This window comes from Gekko japonicus, unplaced genomic scaffold (assembly GCF_001447785.1).
Source record: "Gekko japonicus isolate JY-2015 unplaced genomic scaffold, Gekko_japonicus_V1.1 scaffold2101, whole genome shotgun sequence".
NCBI classification, from domain to species: domain Eukaryota; kingdom Metazoa; phylum Chordata; class Lepidosauria; order Squamata; family Gekkonidae; genus Gekko; species Gekko japonicus.
The window spans coordinates 185,916-203,619 of NW_015161466.1; the positions used below are offsets into that span (position 1 = coordinate 185,916).

Sequence of the window (17,704 nt, forward strand, 5' to 3'; positions counted from 1 at the left end):
TGCTCAGCTGTTCTTAACATTCCATGGCTTCTGGATTATGCTCCAATCTCATCGGCTTGGGAGGGGAAGGTCCCATTGTGCCCAATTTGCGTCTCTCTTCCTGCACGGCCCTCCCTCAGCCTGCGGCTTTGGTGACCAGGACCATCCACCGACTTTAGTGCTCAAAATCACAGTCATGCACACAGAAAGAGGGGAGGACAGTGTCGCTGGTCACCAGTGGCTTCACCGGGACTTCCCGACAGGTGCGCCCGACACCTGTACGCCCATCTCTCGGACACCTTCCTTATGTGCCCGCCAGCGTGTCGCTTTACTTACACTCCATGACATGAAGTTGGAAAAGCCCCAGTCATTTTCTTTATGAAAGAACAAGTGGCTGATGCGGCGGCTAAAAGATTTCTCGTCGTCCTTGTAGTTTATTATCTTGAGAACCGCTTGAGCGTGACAAGACCACGACCTGCAGAAATTAAAGAGATAACGCTCCACTGCCTGAGTCACAAGGGACGTCAGATTTTTCCAATCTTTTCCACCCTGGCATTTAAAAACTTTTGCTTCTGCGCTCTAGGGGCTGTTAGCGATAATCAACGTGACAGAGTCACAGAGGCAATTGGTGAAGAGAGGCTACATTTCAACTGTTCTAGACACTGCTCCCCGTTTCCCCACTTTTGTGGGTTACTGTTTTGAGGACTGCCTCAAGAAAGGCCGCAGCTCTCAAGTGGCGAGGAAAACCCTCTGCGGGGAAAGAGCGTGCGGTATCGGGTGAGCTCCAGTACTTGAAGGGATGAAGGAGGATACACCTGCATCCATTCATCACATTTATATCTCCAGATAGCCAAAGGAGCGCATGTTGGAAAATATATGCGCAGTTTACAAAGCACAATTGCTGCTGTTCATCTTGTGGGGAGAGGCGATGCCATAAAACCCACACGAGGAGCTATTTGCACTGCAAGACCCCAAGAGCAGACGGGCAGGTGGCTCAGGAAACATTTGCACTGCTACAAACAGAAGCAACGCTCCCTCTAAGCTGTGGAGTCCTGTGAGCAAAAAATTCTACTTTGTGAGCAACTGGCATTAAAGCTGTGAGCGAGGGATCTGGCTGCTGCATACATTAGTTTGCTCTGGAGCCATCCTCCCTGAGCTAAGACAGAAATGTATGAACCGGAGGCAAAAAAACTGTGAGCCAGCCCACACTAACTCATCTTAGAGGGAACACAGGATGCGGGGTATACAGAACACAGAGATCACTGCGGTTCTGGTCTCACTTTATGAGAGAGGCTCCTTGGGTCTTTCCGATAAGCTTTCATTCCCATCCCAGCCTGTGCATTTAGCGATCAGGCGACTATAGCACGATCCAAAACTTTTTGGCACCACCCTGAAGCAATTTACAACCAGACTTGGTTTACGCACGAGCAAGGGTCAGCCATCTTTTCAAAAGATGATTTCAGCAAAACTCAAGCGTGCCGCACATTCCTGTACCAGAGGACTGGACTGGTAGAAGGAAAGAGCCTTTAATTTTTCCGTGTTTTGCTGTCAGGAAACACTAAACCGTCGGCTGTCTACGCCCCATTTTGCAAGCGGAACCACGTGGGCCGTGTCAAGCCTTCCACAACTTCACCCCTTTTCTGCATGCAGACAGGCAAGATACGGTCCCTTCCTTGCCTGCCGATGCTGCCCACATTGAACGCAAACATATCTTAAGGAAACAGGGCAGACAGCTGGCCCGTAGACACAGTGGGGCTCTGCCCCCTTCCTTAAAGGACCGGACGCACAAGATTTTTTTGAGAAGAGGGGTACGGGGGCGCACAGGCTCCCGCTTCTTCTCAAAAGCATTTAAAGGGATAGTTTTAGAAGAAGCAGGGAATGGCGCGCACCCCTCTCTCCCCCCGCAAGATTTAAAGGGCCCTCCAGTTGATCGGTGGGCCACAAACTCTCCACCGATTAAAAAGCCCTTTAAATCTTGCAGGAAGGGAGGGAGAGGGGTGGCCGCTGGCAGTCGGGATTGGGGGCGGACTGGAGCAGGCATAAAAATAACGGCAGCCCCATCTTTTAAAAGTTTGCCCCACAAGCCACGAAAATCCTGACTACAGGCCTGGCAGGCAGGATAAGATCCTTGTGGCCACAGGCAAATGGGGTGGGGGGAGAGAAGAGATATCAAAAAGCAAGCTGGGGCAGTCCACCGTCCAAAATTTGAGTAACACCCACCAATAAAGTTTTTTTTAAAATATACATGAAGCGACCAACTGGCTTTTCTCCTATTAATCCGTTACTCCCACAGCCCAAGCCTCGGGGTGTATGTCAGCTACAGGGGAACGGGGGGGGGGGGGGGGAGCGGGGGGGGGGGGGGGGGGGGGGAAGACACTGCAGGAAACGTCTATTAAAGATCTGAAAGGGTCTTACGTGGAATCAGACTCAGCATTGCATTGAAGAAAGAATCCTACACTTTTTTGGTGCGGCCTGTCTGGGTAAAGCCGCGGCATCACCATAATCTTCCAGGGCAGGTTGCGGACGAAGCAGGGGGGGCTCAGGACCGACTCGCTCAGCCGGTTGAAGCGCTCGACCGTGAACTGAAACGTTGCTTCTGACCGCCAGCTCGTGTCTGGAAGGGACCAAAAGAACAAGTTATACATGGACTGGACAGGGTGGTCCTCGACCCCGCAGGCTGGGATCAATGTTCCCTCTAAGCTGAGTCAGTGTGAGCTAGCTCACATTTTTTTTAGCCTCTGGCTCATGAATTTTTGTCTCAGCTCAAGAAGGAGGGCTCCAGAGCAAACTGAGTTATGCAGTAGCCAAATTACTTGCTCACAACGTTAATGCCAGTAGCTCACAAAATAGATTTTTTGCTCACAAGACTCCACAGCTTAGAGATAGCATTGGCTGGGACCCGCCCCCCCCCCAAAAAAAAGGTCACAGAGTTTCACTGGCTGGGTCGTGAGCGCTTGGAGGGCTACTACCTTTCATTGCTGTGTTGCTAGCCCATGTGCACAGGAAGTAATGAACATAAGAACATAAGAGAAGCCAATGTTGGATTGGACCAATGGCCCATCCAGTCCAACACTCTGTGTCACACCGTGGCCAAAAATACCAGGTGCCATCAGGAGGTCCAGCAGTGGGGCCAGAACACTAGAAGCCCTCCCACTGTTGCCCCCCCCCCCAAGAACCAAGGATACAGAGCATCCCTTGGCCCAGCCTGAGAGTTCCTATCTATATCTTGTGGCTAATAGCCACTGATGGACCTCTGCTCCAGATGCTCATCTAATTCCCTATTGAAGCTCTCCATGCTTGTAGCTGCCACCACCTCCTGTTGGCAGTGAATTCCATGTGTCAATCACTCTTTGGGTGAAGGAATACTTCCTTTTATCCGTTCTAACCCGACTGCTCGGCAATTTCATTGAATGCCCACGAGTCATACACCCCCATACATCTCTTTGGATGCATGCTAAGGGCGGTGTGGTGAGGACGCTCAGTGGGGGAGAGGATGCCTTTTCAGAAGAAGAGTTGGTTTTTATACCCCGCTTTCTCTGCCCTGAGGAGTCTCAAAGCAGCCGGCAATCCCCTTCCCTTCCTCTCCCCCCAACAGGTACCTTGTGAGGAAGGTGGGGCTGAGAGAGTCCTGAGAGAGAGCCGTGACTGGCCCAAGGCCACCCGGCACGCTTCATGGGGAGGAGGAGTAAGGAATCAACCCAGGTTCTCCAGACTAGAGTCCACCGCTCTTAACCACTCCGCCACGCTGGCTCTCGGAGAATGGATCCCTCCCTCTTCCTGCAATTTTAGTGGGCCCCGTGCTGCCCCCTACGGTCAAGTTTGTTCCAGCACCCGGAAGGGCTGAAGGAGCTACTGAGCAAACAGCCTGGTCGCCAGGTCCACCATGCAAGGTAAAGGCGTGGACAGGAATTAGGTCACAGACCTTCAAGCGCAGGTGCCATGCTCCAAGCTGGGATGCTGCATCTGCACAGCGAAACACACCACAACTTTGCATGAGTCGTGTGGCAGCCAGCGCACTGTAGTGGTGAAGAGCGGCGGGCCCCAGGTCAATCCTCCAGATCGGAGAACAGTGTTTTGACTTCCCACTCCCTTGGGCCAGCCACAGTCCTCTTGGAACTCTCTCAGCCCCACCTACCTCGCAAGGTGACAGTTGTGGGGAAGAGGAAGACTAGGAGATTGTAAGCCGCTCTGAGACTCCTTATGGGTTTTTTTTAAAAAAACCTAGTCGTCTTCTACACGCCGCAGCCACCGCACAGGAAGTCAGAACTAAGAACAGTCCAACTTGTGACCAACGGACCAAGGGTCTTCCCTTCTCTTTTTCTCCCGTATCTCAGCTTCCGCCGATGCAACAGTCACCCTCCAAGCAAACCTCCTCGGGACCATGCGGAACCCTTGTCTGCACCAAGCCTGCGGTGACCCACAGAACTGGACGGCAAAAGGTACACTTTGCCTCACCCGACAAACAGATTACAGCGGTACAATTGAAACCATGCAGATGACTGTGCACAAAATGTGCAGACCTGCTGTGCCCTCGGCATCGGGGGATTATCATGGGGGATAATAAAGCCCCAGCAAGCTACACACACACACACACACAAAAGGCAGCTAAGCTCCATCACTGGAAAACACGGCATTCTGGGTTACAGAATCTCAGCCCCACCTACCTCGCAAGGTGACAGTTGTGGGGAAGAGGAAGACTAGGAGATTGTAAGCCGCTCTGAGACTCCTTATGGGTTTTTTTTAAAAAAACCTAGTCGTCTTCTACACGCCGCAGCCACCGCACAGGAAGTCAGAACTAAGAACAGTCCAACTTGTGACCAACGGACCAAGGGTCTTCCCTTCTCTTTTTCTCACGTATCTCAGCTTCCGCCGATGCAACAGTCACCCTCCAAGCAAACCTCCTCGGGACCATGCGGAACCCTTGTCTGCACCAAGCCTGCGGTGACCCACAGAACTGGACGGCAAAAGGTACACTTTGCCTCACCCGACAAACAGATTACAGCGGTACAATTGAAACCATGCAGATGACTGTGCACAAAATGTGCAGACCTGCTGTGCCCTCGGCATCGGGGGATTATCATGGGGGATAATAAAGCCCCAGCAAGCTACACACACACACACACACAAAAGGCAGCTAAGCTCCATCACTGGAAAACACGGCATTCTGGGTTACAGAAGACGTCGCGTGCCAATTTAGAACATGGAAGATGTTAAACTGTGCTACAGCAAGGGAGGCCAGAACAGATCTTGCACGAAGAATTCTTCCCTTCACCTTCCCCAGGAAAAGAAAAAGAAACTTGTGATGCTGTAGAACTACCACTACAGTCTCCATGGCTAGCTGCGAGTGTGGAAGTGGTACACATGCAATGACATGCAGCTGTGAAAACACTAAAAACATTGCACGACAGGCTAGTGACAGACCAGGGTGTGGTGGTCGTGGGGGACGAGGAGGAGGACGAGATTGGATTTATCCTCCGCCCTTCACTACGCAAGGGAGTCTCAGAGCATCTCACAAACTCCTTTCCCTTCCCCTCCCCACAACAGACACCCTGTGAGGTCGGTGGGGCTGAGAGAGCTCTTTGGAGGACTGCTCTTGAGAAAACAGCTCTGACAGAACTATGGCTTGCCCAAGGTCATCCAAGTGGAGGAGTGGGGAATCAAACCCGATTCTCCCAGATTAGAGTCCGTGCACTTAACCACTACACCAAACTGGCTCTCAAATCCACTTCATATCCAAAGCACCAAGCATGTCAAGTCAGGAATCTCCGGCAATAAATGATACAGAACTGTCCTATTTTTGTGTAAAGCTTGACCCATTCCTGGCAGAATGGAGCTTGAAGTGAGTCTCGTGGCATGATACACACAGCTATTCTCTCCCCACCCCCACCCCAAATACACAGTTATTTCAGAGAAGCTCCCGTCGAAAGATCTTTGCGTTTTCTTTGCATTTTCGACAGCTAAATTCAGCTTACTGCTGCGGCATTTTGCAACGGGGGAGGGGGGGGGAACGCAAGTCAGATGGAAAGAGATTCAAACGTCCCGTTTCTGATTACGGAGCATTTTGCCTTTCGCTGCCTCCCGAATGAATTTCAATTAGGAAGCGTGCGACTATTTTCCCCGAGCCAGATTACCGCTCGTTAAGCCATTAGGGGTTTGCAACGCACAGGGAAGGTAACCCGCAGTGTTTCCTGCAAGAGTCCCTCTCAGAGGACGGGAGGAATTCCACAATATTCCAATAAGGGAACCAAGAACAAGGAGCCCTCCTCACCAGCCGATGCTGCCGAGTCACACAAGCCACTGCCCACCTGCAGAGAGGAGGCAAGCGGGCGACTAAAGAGACTGGACTCCCTCACGGAGGGTAGCGTCGGAAACAGAGATGTTGAGGATCAGCCTGTCAGCCTCCGGAACGTTTCTACAAGCGAGGGCTGTTAAATGACAGGGCAAAATCCTGCACAGGGATCAATGCTGTGCTTTGCCAAGGTCACCTTGAGGTTCCGACATAAGAGCCATTCCAAAATATTGAGACTTCGTCTGGCAAAGCTGGCGGAGGGGAGAGAGACCCCCTTATTAGATCTTTCAAGATGTGGTAAAGATCTGTTGTTTCGGCGTAAAAAAGAAAAAAGAAACGCCCCAAAACTTTACCGGTTTCCCGGAGTGCCTGAGATTATCGGCAAGAACTCCACAAAAAAACTTGGGACGGCTTCAGAGTTGATTGTGTACGGCGTGACCAGGCCTGTGCTGTTAAACGACCTGAGTGGCAGGTTCCAGAGTTGATTGTGTACGGCGTGACCAGGTCTGTGCGGTTAATCGACCTGAGCGGCATGTTATTCTGGCACGGCACACGGAGAACTTTGAGAGCCGAGATCGAGAAGGGACACGGGCCCACCTCAAGAGGCTGGCCAAACAAAACTGTTCGATTTCACACCTCCTGCAGGGACAGCAGCTGTGGTGGAAAGGGGATGCCACGACAGACTTGGCCCTGTACATCCCCCCCGCCGTTCTCCTCCTGTTTCAAATTGCTTTATAAAAGCTCATAAGCGGCCCAAACACCGACATCTCTAGGGAACAAACGCTCTGAATCAGCAGTTTCCAGTCTTTCCGGAAGGTGTCGTGGTTAAGTGCGCGGACTCTAATCTGGGAGGACCGGGTTTGATCCCCCACTCCTCCACTTGCACCTGCTGGATGACCTTGGGCAAGCCATAGTTCTGGCACAGCTGTTCTTGAAAAAGAGCAGTTTCTGTCAGAGCTCTCTCAGCCCCACCTGCCTCACAGGGTGTCTATCTGTTGTGGGGAGGGGAAGGGAAAGGAGATTGTAAGCCGCTCTGAGACTCCCTTGGGTAGTGAAGGACGGGGTATAAATCCAATCTACTCCTCCTAAGAGCCCTGAGCACGGGATCCTGTCAAGTGGCAAGCACGCGACGTCAGAACCACGCGACAGAGAGAGGGACAGCCCGAGCGACGACATCACCAAGGTCAAGACCAGGGACATGGGCTGCAGACCGAGGGAACTGGGGGCAAGAAACCCTAGCCCAGGATCACCGACAGCATTCCCCAGAAGCTGCACGTATGGCCGCTCATTAACACAGGAAGCCCCGTGCAGCAGCCATCTGAAGCCGCAAAGGATCTTGCATTGCCCCATTGCTCATTTTAAGATTAAAGGTAAAGGTAAAGGTTCCCTTGCTCGAAAGCCAGTCGAATCCGACTCTAGGGTTGCGGTGTTCATCTCCTTTTCAAAGCCGAAGAGCCAGCGCTGTCCGTAGACGTTTCCGTGGTCATGTGGCCGGCATGACTAAACACCAAGGCACACGGAACGCTGTTACCTTCCCACCAAAGTGGTCCCTATTTATCTACTTGCAATTTCTTGCTTTCGAACTGCTAGGTTGGCAGGAGCTGGAGCTAGAGATGGGAGCTCACTCCGTCATGCAGCACCTGGGTCTCGAACTGCTGAACTACCGACCTTCCGCAGCCTGCAGTTCAGCGTCTTAACCACTTGAGCCACCGCAGCTCCCATTTTAAGATTACAGCAGTTATATTCTGCTCAGGATATGAATTGCTCCGCTCAGTAGGGGGTAAAAATCAGAGGGAACATTGATCAGCGGGAGGGCTTGCGGCAGTCAGGAAGAAGACCAAAACCACAGAGGAATCCCTCTCCAACCAATGAGCAGCCTCGCTTCAACTTACCACTCCTCCTCTCAGGGGACATGCAAACAAGAGGCAGGAGACATAGTTTCCTCTCTCTGTTTTATTTTTTTAAATTTACAGTTAAACAACATATGCCTGCATACAAGGCGAGGGAAAAGAAACTGTGGTCCTTATAGGGCTTGAGAGCCAGTTTGGTGTAGTGGTTAAGTGTGCGGACTCTAATCTGGGAGAGCCGGGTTTGATTCCCCACTCCTCCACTTGCACCTGCTGATGTGACCTTGGGTCAGTCACAAGCTCTGTCAGAGCTGTCCTTGAAAAAGAGCAGTTTCTGTCAGAGCTCTCTCAGCCCCACCCACCTCACAGGGTGTCTGTTGTGGGGAGGGGAAGGGAAAGGAGTTTGTAAGCCGCTCTGAGACTCCAAGTGAAAGGCGGGGTATAAATCCAATCTCTTCTCTTCTTCTCTTCTACCTGGGGGTCTCCAACTCATGAGCTCCAAGACTGCTGCCCTAAACAGACATATGAAATAGAAGACCACCCTATATAACAAGAGACTGCAGGAAATGATTCCTGACAGGCAGGCCTTGAAAGGGCCTGGTTCCACTGCAGTCCAGCAGCGGCTCACGGGACAACCTGACAATTAAAACTGGGATGCGACAGACAACTGCTATGCGGACACCTAGAAAGGCAAGGGGGGAACTCCTATGAGTCTTCAAAATGCACAAAAAGACAGTGTACCGTCTTGCCGGGTGCTACACAGAATTAATGGCTGCGTACTAAAACAGGCTATGCTGAAGTGTATGTTTGTGTGTGAGTGTGTTTAGCGAGCTATATCTATATATAACAATTGCACTCATATCACACGCTAGCAAGGTCATGCTCAAGATCCTACAAGCTAGGCTTCAACAGTACGTGGATAGAGAACTGCCAGAAGTACAAGCTGGGTTTCGAAGAGGTAGAGGAACGAGAGATCAAATTGCCAACATTCGCTGGATTATGGAGAAAGCAAGAGAGTACCAGAAAAACATCTACTTCTGCTTCACTGACTATGCTAAAGCCTTTGACTGTGTGGATCACAACAAACTATGGCAGGTCCTTAAAGAGATGGGAGTACCAGACCACCTCTCACATGTCTCTTGAGAAACCTGTATAAGGGTCAAGAAGCAACAGTTAGAACCAGATATGGAACAACTGATTGGTTTCGCATAGGAAAAGGAGTACGACAAGGATGCATATTGTCACCTTGCTTATTTAATATATATGCAGAGTACATCATGCGAAATGCTGGCCTGGATGAATCACAAGCGGGAATTAAGATTGCTGGGGAAAAGATCAACAACCTCAGATATGCAGACGATACCACTCTAATGGCAGAAAGTGAAGAGGACCTAAAGAGTCTCTTGCTCAAGATAAAAGAGGAGAGCGCAAAAGTGGGCTTGAAGCTCAACATCAAAAAACTAAGATCATGGCATCCGGCCCCATCACTCCTTGGCAAATAGAAGGGGAAGTCGTGGAAGTAGTGACAGACTTCACGTTCCTGGGATCCCAGATCACCGCAGACTGTGACAGCAGCCATGAAATCAAAAGACGCCTGCTCCTTGGGAGGAAAGCAATGGCGAACCTAAACAGCATGATAAAAAGTAGAGACATCACCCTGCCAACAAAAGTCTGCATGGTCAAAGCAATGGTATTCCCAGTAGTCATGTATGGCTGCGAGAATTGGACTATAAGGCCGAGCGCCGAAGAATAGATTCTTTTGAACTATGGTGCTGGAGAAGACTCTTGAGAGTCCCTTGTACTGCAAGAAGATCAAAACAGTCAATCCTAAAAGTAATCAACCCTGACTGTTCCCTGGAAGGCCAGATAATGAAACTGAAGTTCAAATACTTTGGCCACCCAATGAGAAGGGAGCACTCACTGGAGAAGACCCTGATGCTGGGAAAGATTGAAGGTCAAAGAAGACGGGGACGGCAAAGGAGGAGATGGTTAGACAGTGTCATAGATGCAACGAACATGAAATTGAGCCAACTTCAGAGGACGGCGGAAGACAGGAAGGCCTGGCGTGATCTGGTCCATGGGGTCACAAAGAGTCGGACGACTGTGCGACTGAACAACAACAACAACAACAACAAAATCTTCTAAACCATGAAACTTACTAGGGCTACCTCTTCTGCATTAGTCCTGCAAACTCCAGAAGATACTCCAAGAAGGACAAGAAGTGCAGAAGAACAAGCCACACACAACATAAGAACAGCCCTGCTGGATCGGACTAATAGTCCATCTAGTCCAGCATCCCGTATCACACAGTGGACAACCAGCTCCCTCTGAAGGCCCAACAACAAGGCAGAGAGGCCGAGGCCCTCCCCAGATAAGAACATCAGAACAGCCCTGCTGGATCAGACTAGTGAGGGCCCATCTACTCCACGATCCTGTCCCACACAGTGGTCACCCGGTTCCTCTGGAGGGCCAACAACAGGGCACAGTGGCGGAGGGCTTCCTAAGAACATAAGAAGAGCCCTGCTGGGTCAGACCAGTGGTCCATCCAGTCCAGCATCCTCTCTCACATAATGGGCAACCAGTTCCTCTAGAGGGCCAACAGCGGGGCAGAGAGGTCGAGGCCTTCCCCTGCCTCTGGGATTCGGAGGATTAGTGCCACTGAATGTGGAGTTCCCCCTCAGTCACCATGGCTAGTATCCATTGACAGACTTATCCTCCATGGATCTATCTAATCCCCTTTTCAAGCTGTTTGTTCCTGTGGCCGTCACTACATCCTTTGGCAGCGAATCCCACATTTGAATCATTCTCTGCGTAAAGCAGCAAATTAGCTCTCGACAAAAACGGGACGGCAACTCACCATCCTCCATGTCTTCTTCGGTGTTGTTGTGACCGTCAGCCATGGCTACATTCCCGTTGATGACTGGATTCTGGGTGATTCTTGGTGGGTCATCGGCATCTCCAGCTTGCGAGGACGGAGAGAAAGAGAGAGGGGAGAGGAGAAGGAAAGATCAGTAACTTGGGCCTTATTAGCGGTTAGGAGAAATAACTTGCAAACGGCATTAAGTGCAGTCACCCACAACGAGCATGATGGTCTGTCAAGATCAATACTCAGTATTAGCTTATCGGTTCCCTTTTCACATCACACAGTGAAAGACGAATAAGCAGCCTACCAGATTATTAATCCTAACCCCTTGGGTTGTTTTTTTTTTTTAAAGAATGTTAAATATATTCCAAAGACATAAATCAATATCTTATTTCAGGCTCTTCTCTCTTCCTGTTCCCTAAAACAGCCATAACTAGAAGTCAGAAGCCTACATAGGTTTACATTCGTGCAAGAAATCAAGTCCGAAACAGACCCCCCCCCCATTAGCCACATTTGAAAAGCATGTCTGTGCCCCCCTTCCTCCCTTGCCACGCGGGATAACAGACATTTGGACTGTGGTCTGTTTCCAGTTCCCATTCTGCACGCCGTTTCCAAAGCGTATTCAGCACCCGGGACAGAGCCCCGGGTGAGAGTCCTCGCTTCTGAAATCACCACTGGGCTACAAAACATGCCCAGGGCGACGGGGGGAAGGAGAGCCTATCTGGGTGGACCTTGTGCAAATAGAACAAACCGTTCCCTCCGGGAGGCGCGTCGGTCTTCATTGTAGCTGCCTTCGCACCCAGATCCACCTCCCGCGGCCCCCGGCTGGGGGAGAGTCCGGCTGCCGGGCTTCCTGCTCCGGGCACGTCCACCCTTGGCGGTGCACCTCCATGATCATCTTACACACACAAAATCATTCCCCTCACTGCCCCGCTTGTGATAGAACATTTATTATTAGGCACTCATTAAGGGGATTACGTGACCTCCCAGTTCATGCCCTGCAGGGACTTACAAGGGCCTGCCTTCCGAGGCCATCTTTTGCTCTCCCCCACCCCCACCCCACCAAAGGCTCAGGAGCCGGGAGTTCCTACTCTCCTTTCAGACCCAACCTCCGCAACCGGCTCACAGAGAGCGTTTCTGCTCCAAAGCTTACACAGAAAGCAGACAGTGCACACACCTCTACCTGCCTCGAACAAATCTGAAATGGTCTTTGCCCACAAGCTATGAAGGAAACCGTCGTCGCAACTGCCTCGACGCATCCAGAAGTCCCAGATAGACACCCGGTGAAGATGGGGAATAAGTCGGCTGATAAATCCCGGGAGCATTTCACGTATCCTGAACTGTCAACTCCTAAGCCAGGAGAATACAGGGCGACCCAGCACCAGTTGCGAGACATGCCAGACAAGAAAGCTTTGGTCCAGAGGGCAATCTGGCCGGAGGCTGAGTGACCAAAGGTGCTCTCATTACTCCGGAGAATATGCAGTGGCTTCCTACTCAATGAAGGTAATGCAACTCTACTAAATATGAAGAGGTAGCTATCACTCCTGCATAGCACTGGACTCAACTCAAATCCAGTTAGTTATTGAAGGGTTAATAATGAGGCCACTTATCTCAAATCAGCACCACAGACCAGCATTGGAACCAAATCTTTGTAGTTTGTTTATTTATAATCAAATTTATACCCCGCCCTGCCCCCAAAGCAGGCTCAGGGCGGCTTCCAACAATACTACATACAAGATAAAAGCATAAATAGTACAAGATTAAAACACAACAATTAAAATAATACATTACAAATATTACAAAGTACTGGCGGCAGATAAAATAAACCAATGAGATGTGTTCAAATAAAGTGCTTTGATGTTATTTGGTGTTATTCAATGTTATTTGGTGATATTCGAGGCTGCAGCTGATGTCAACATTACGGGCCGTGCACTAAGACGGCGGCGGCCCCTAATTATATGCTTGGCGGAAGAGCTCCGTCTTGCAGGCCCTGCGGAACTGAGAAAAGTCCCGCAGGGCCCTGATCCCCTCCGGGAGCTCGTTCCACCAGGTAGGGGCCACCACCGAGAAGGCCCCGGCCCTAGTAGCAGCTAGCCTGGCCTCCCTCGGGCCAGGGAGGGTCAGCTGGTTTTGAGACCCAGACTGTAGTGCTCCCTGGGGTATATGCAGGGAAAGCCGGTCCCGTAGGTATGTTGGACCTCGGCCATATAGGGCTTTAAAGGTAAGAACCAGCACCTTGAAGCAGATTCGGTATGCTATTGGCAGCCAGTGCAGTGTCCTCAGCACAGGCTGGATGTGCTCCCATCGAGGGAGACCCATCAACAGCCTGGCCGCGGCATTCTGCACTAGCTGCAGCTTCCGGATCCACAACAAAGGCAGCCCCATGTAGAGAGCATTACAGTAGTCTAGTCTCAAGGTGACCATCGCATGGATCACTGCAGCCAGGTCGGCACAGACGAGGAAGGGAACCCAACTGCCGAATCAGTCTCAGATGATAGAAGGCCAAGTTGGCAGTGGCGGCTACCTGGGCCTCCATGGTATCCATCCATGGACCATCCAGGAGCACTCCCAAACTCTGAACATCTGACGCTGGGACCAATGAGGCCCCCCCAAAGGTCGGGAGTGGGATCCCCAACCACGAACCACCCCGACCCAGGCACAGGACCTCCGTCTTCACTGGATTCGGCTTCAGCCACGGCCTGCAAAGCGCCATCCAGATCATCTGGTCCGGAGTCCGAACCTGCATCGTTTTACATTCTCCATGCCAGGCTAAAAAGGAATATCGCCACTAGCACTCTCTCTCTCTCTCTCGATAGTATGGGTGAGAAAAAAATCTTAAGAGAACAGGGCATCTATCACTGGTTTTCACAACTCGACATGGTTCTAGCAAAGTAGTATCTTCGAACATACCACACCATATTAACTGTGGACAAGATTAGCCAGCAATAAATACATTCTTGAAAATGCTGTCTATATAGCATACGGAAGAACCACCATTATGTTGTTGGGTACGTCCCCCCAAGAGCCTTGCACTTGGGACATCAAAATCTACCGGCGATCCCTGGACCAAAAGACGTCTGGCTGTCCTCAACTACAGCCACGGCCTTCTTGGCCCTGGCTCCAGCCTGGTAGAGCTCTCTGCCTAGCGACATCCACGCCCTGTGGGACCTAACTCAGTTCCGGGGGGCACGTAACAGCTTTTCACCATCATTCTGTCATGGCTTCCCCATGCCCAATCCATGTTCCGTCTTATGGAGGGAGTGAAAACTGACTTATGCCATCATTTATTTGGAGGATGTTTTACTGATCTTATTTGTTAAGGTAAAGGTTTCCCTTGCTCGAAAGGCACTCTAGGGTGCGGTGCTCATCTCCGTTTCCAAGCTGAAGACGTTTCCGTGGTCATGTGGCCAGCATGACTAGGCGCCGAGGCGCACTGAATGCTGTTACCTTCCCACTGTTACCTATTTATCTACTTGCAATTCCTTGCTTTCGAACTGCTAGGTTGGCAGGAGCTGGGGCCAGAGATGGGAGCTCACTCCGTCACGCAGCACTCGGGTCTCGAACTGCCGAACTACCGCCCTTCCGGTCTGCAGTTCAGCGCCTAAACCACTGAGCTTAGTATTGCTTATTATCTTCCAGTTATTGTGTTTTAATGTTGTATGTTTTTATTATGATGTACACCACCCTGAGCCCTACAGGGGAGGGCCGTCTACAAATTTAATATATAACAACAACAACAAGCAACATATTTTTGACCAAGTAGAGCTTTGTCTTAAAATCCATTTCACTCATTCCAAAAGATAACGCTATTTCACTGAAGGTTTTCTTTCAGCGCTCTCCAAAATTTCCAAAAATTTTCTGATGGAAGCACAGGGTGGGGGAACTCCCCCCCCCCCCCCACGGCCTCTTGTGAAAATCAAGATTTCACTTCCGCTGAAGACCCAGGAGTCCAGCAGGGTTCCTTGATCACATGGTGCCTCCTGCCGGGCTTGCAGTGAGATCCAAATGGAAAGAGGCCACCTGAAAAAGACCCAATGCAACCAGGGCAGTAAGACCACCATAAGACCATCCTTTGGGGCAACGGTAAAGAGGATGAGTACAAGTCTCCAGCAATGCTCCCTCTAAGCTGTGGAGTCTTGTGAGCAGAAAGTGAGCTGCTGGCATTAAAGTTGTCAGCGAGCGATTTGGCTACTGCATAAATTAGTTTGCTCTGGAGCCCTCCTTCCCTGAGCTAAGACAAAAATGTGTGAGCTAGAGGCTAAAAAACTGTGAGCTAGCTCACACTAACTCGGCTTAGTGGGAACACTGGTCTCCAGGGAACCCAAGTCCTACTCGAATTGGATGGTGGATCACAGACTGCCCCATTGGCCAGCAAGCCGCTCCTTCCACCCCAAGGGGTGGGGATGGTTTCTGCCCGCCCCTTTCCCTCCTACGTGATCTGCCCCAGTATGCCTCAGATGCCCCTTATCCCACTGAAGCTTTCCTACAATGGGTGAAGCACTGAGGTGCCCTCCTCTCCACCTGCCCGAGTCCCACAAGCTCATGGGGTAGGAGAACCATAGCGGCCAAAGCATCTGGAGACTCGACTGTATTAAATGATGCGTATGAGTTCTCCTCTATTAAGATGCAGAGCTCTGTACCCCAGTAGTCATGCCAAAGGGGCTGCGGTGGCTCTAGTGGTTAAGACGTTGAACTGCAGACCGGAAGGTCGGTAGTTCGGCAGTTCGAGACCTGAGTGCTGCATGACGGAGTGAGCTCCCGTCTCTGGCCCCAGCTCCTGCCAACCTAGCAGTTCGAAAGCAAGGAATTGCAAGTAGATAAATAGGTACCGCTTCGGCAGGAAGATAACAGCGTTCCGTGCGCCTCGGCGTCTAGTCATGCCAGCCACATGACCACGGAAACGTCTTTGGACAGCGCTGGCTCTTCGGCTTGGAAACGGAGATGAGCACCGTACCCCTAGAGTCGGATTCGACTGGCTTTTGAGCAAGGGAAACCTTTACTTTTACTACCTAGTCATGTCAAAGCCATGTGGATTGCTCGTGTCTGGCTATTCTACACATATATCCTCTCTCAACAGTCCTCCGCAGACATCGCCCAGAAGCAGTCCCACAAATCACTTAACCGAACCGAAACCACTCATCTCTCACCCACAAATCACATGCTTTTATCCCAGAACCCTGTCTGGCGCCCTTAGGGGGAAATCCCTAGAAGGGACAAAGCACCAGGCTGTGGTTTTACACGTGCTTCCTGCACAACCAGGTCAACCCTCCATTTGGAACCCAAGAAGCAGCTGTTTACCTGGCTGGTGTTTCGTTTGGCCGTACAAGAAGGCATTAACAACAGTCCCGTGAAAGCTTAAGACTCTAAGATCTCACCTGAGCTGAAGACATAGAGGTCGAGAAGGCTCATGACGATTTTAAAAACGGACCGCAGGTGAGAGACTGTTCCTACCCATTCAGAAATGCAGTGGCAAAAAGGCAGCCTAACATCTATCTACTGCATCCAACCAGCTTGACGGGCAGCTACATCACCTGGGGAGTTGCAAGAGAAGTGATTAACCCGACCCGGGCAAATGGCCGCTGTCCTCAAGACACGCCTCCCCTAACTCAGGACGCAATGCTCCCTCTAAGCTGTGGGGTCTTGTGAGCAGAAATCCTACTTTGTGAGCTACTGGCATTAAAGTTGTGAGCAGGCGATTTGGCTGCTACAGAATTTAGTTTGCTCTGGAGCCCTCCTTCCTGAGCTAAGACAAAAATGGGTGAGCCGGAGGCTAAAAAACTGTGAGCTAGCTCACGCTAACTCAGCTTAGAGGGAACACTGCTTGGGAGGACTTCCAGCACTCTTCCTCTCCCTTCTGGTCTCGGGAACCGTTGGATCTTAAGCTACAAGGGTGAAGGGGCCAGAAATGTTGCCACTGGAAACAAATGCAGCTACTACGGGGCAGTAACGCGCAAAGTGCGTGTGACCTGTTCTCTTATTCTTTGGCTTAAGGAACCAGGAGCTCAGAATGAAGAAGAAGAGGGAACCAGACACCACCCCCCCCCAACAACCTCCATGAGCAAAGTTTTTGCATCGGCAGGTGCCAAGGAAACTGTATGTCCTGCTCTGCTTTTTTAAAAAAATTATTTTAATTCTTGAATTTTTTTTAGTAAGTATTACATATTGTCTTTTTACCCGTACATTTCGTGTTTGCTTCTAGCCCTTCCCCTTCCCCCCTCTGCTATTCCACTGCGTTAGTTCTTTATTCCCAGCCACGGGCACAAAGTCCGAATCTTGCACTGAATGTCTTTTCTGCCTTCTGTTGGTAGCCAGTCCCGCCCTGCTTTAATACCTTGCTTTTACTACGTTTGTTTTCTAATTTTGTCCTCCAGTCTTACGGCATTAGTTATTCTACGCCTTACATTGTTTTTGAAGTCTGTAACCCGCCTTAAGTCTCAGTGGGAAAGGCCGATAATAAATTTAAAAAAAAATTATACTGCAACAGCAGCGGAGTTTGTTTCAGCCTCGGGGAACCGGAGGACATGGCAGAATGGGTAAGATCAATGCGGATTTTCAGGACTTTCCCAAAAAAAAAAGGGGGGGGGGGGGGGGGACTTGTTAACCAACACGACTCCACATTGCCTAGAGGAACTGGACACAGTTTGAGTCCACTGGCATCTTTAAGATCTGAAAAAGCGTGTGTGCACACAAAAGCTTACAGAATAAAACCCTGTTGGTCTTAAAGGT

The 17,704-nt window shown here is 50.6% G+C and overlaps 1 protein-coding gene across 1 annotated transcript in view; it reads right to left on the reverse strand.

The window, feature by feature from the left end:
- USP7 (ubiquitin specific peptidase 7 (herpes virus-associated)) overlaps positions 1-11,074 on the reverse strand; it is a 50,261-nt gene extending 39,187 nt beyond the window's left edge. The window contains exons 1-3 of the mRNA XM_015429123.1: positions 10,973-11,074; positions 2,395-2,593; positions 316-454 (exon numbers count right to left, since the gene is read on the reverse strand). Coding sequence (XP_015284609.1) covers positions 316-454; positions 2,395-2,593; positions 10,973-11,015 — 381 coding nt within the window. The 5' untranslated portion in view covers positions 11,016-11,074. The remainder of the gene's footprint in view (positions 1-315; positions 455-2,394; positions 2,594-10,972) is intronic.
- Between the last annotated feature and the right edge of the window lie 6,630 nt (positions 11,075-17,704).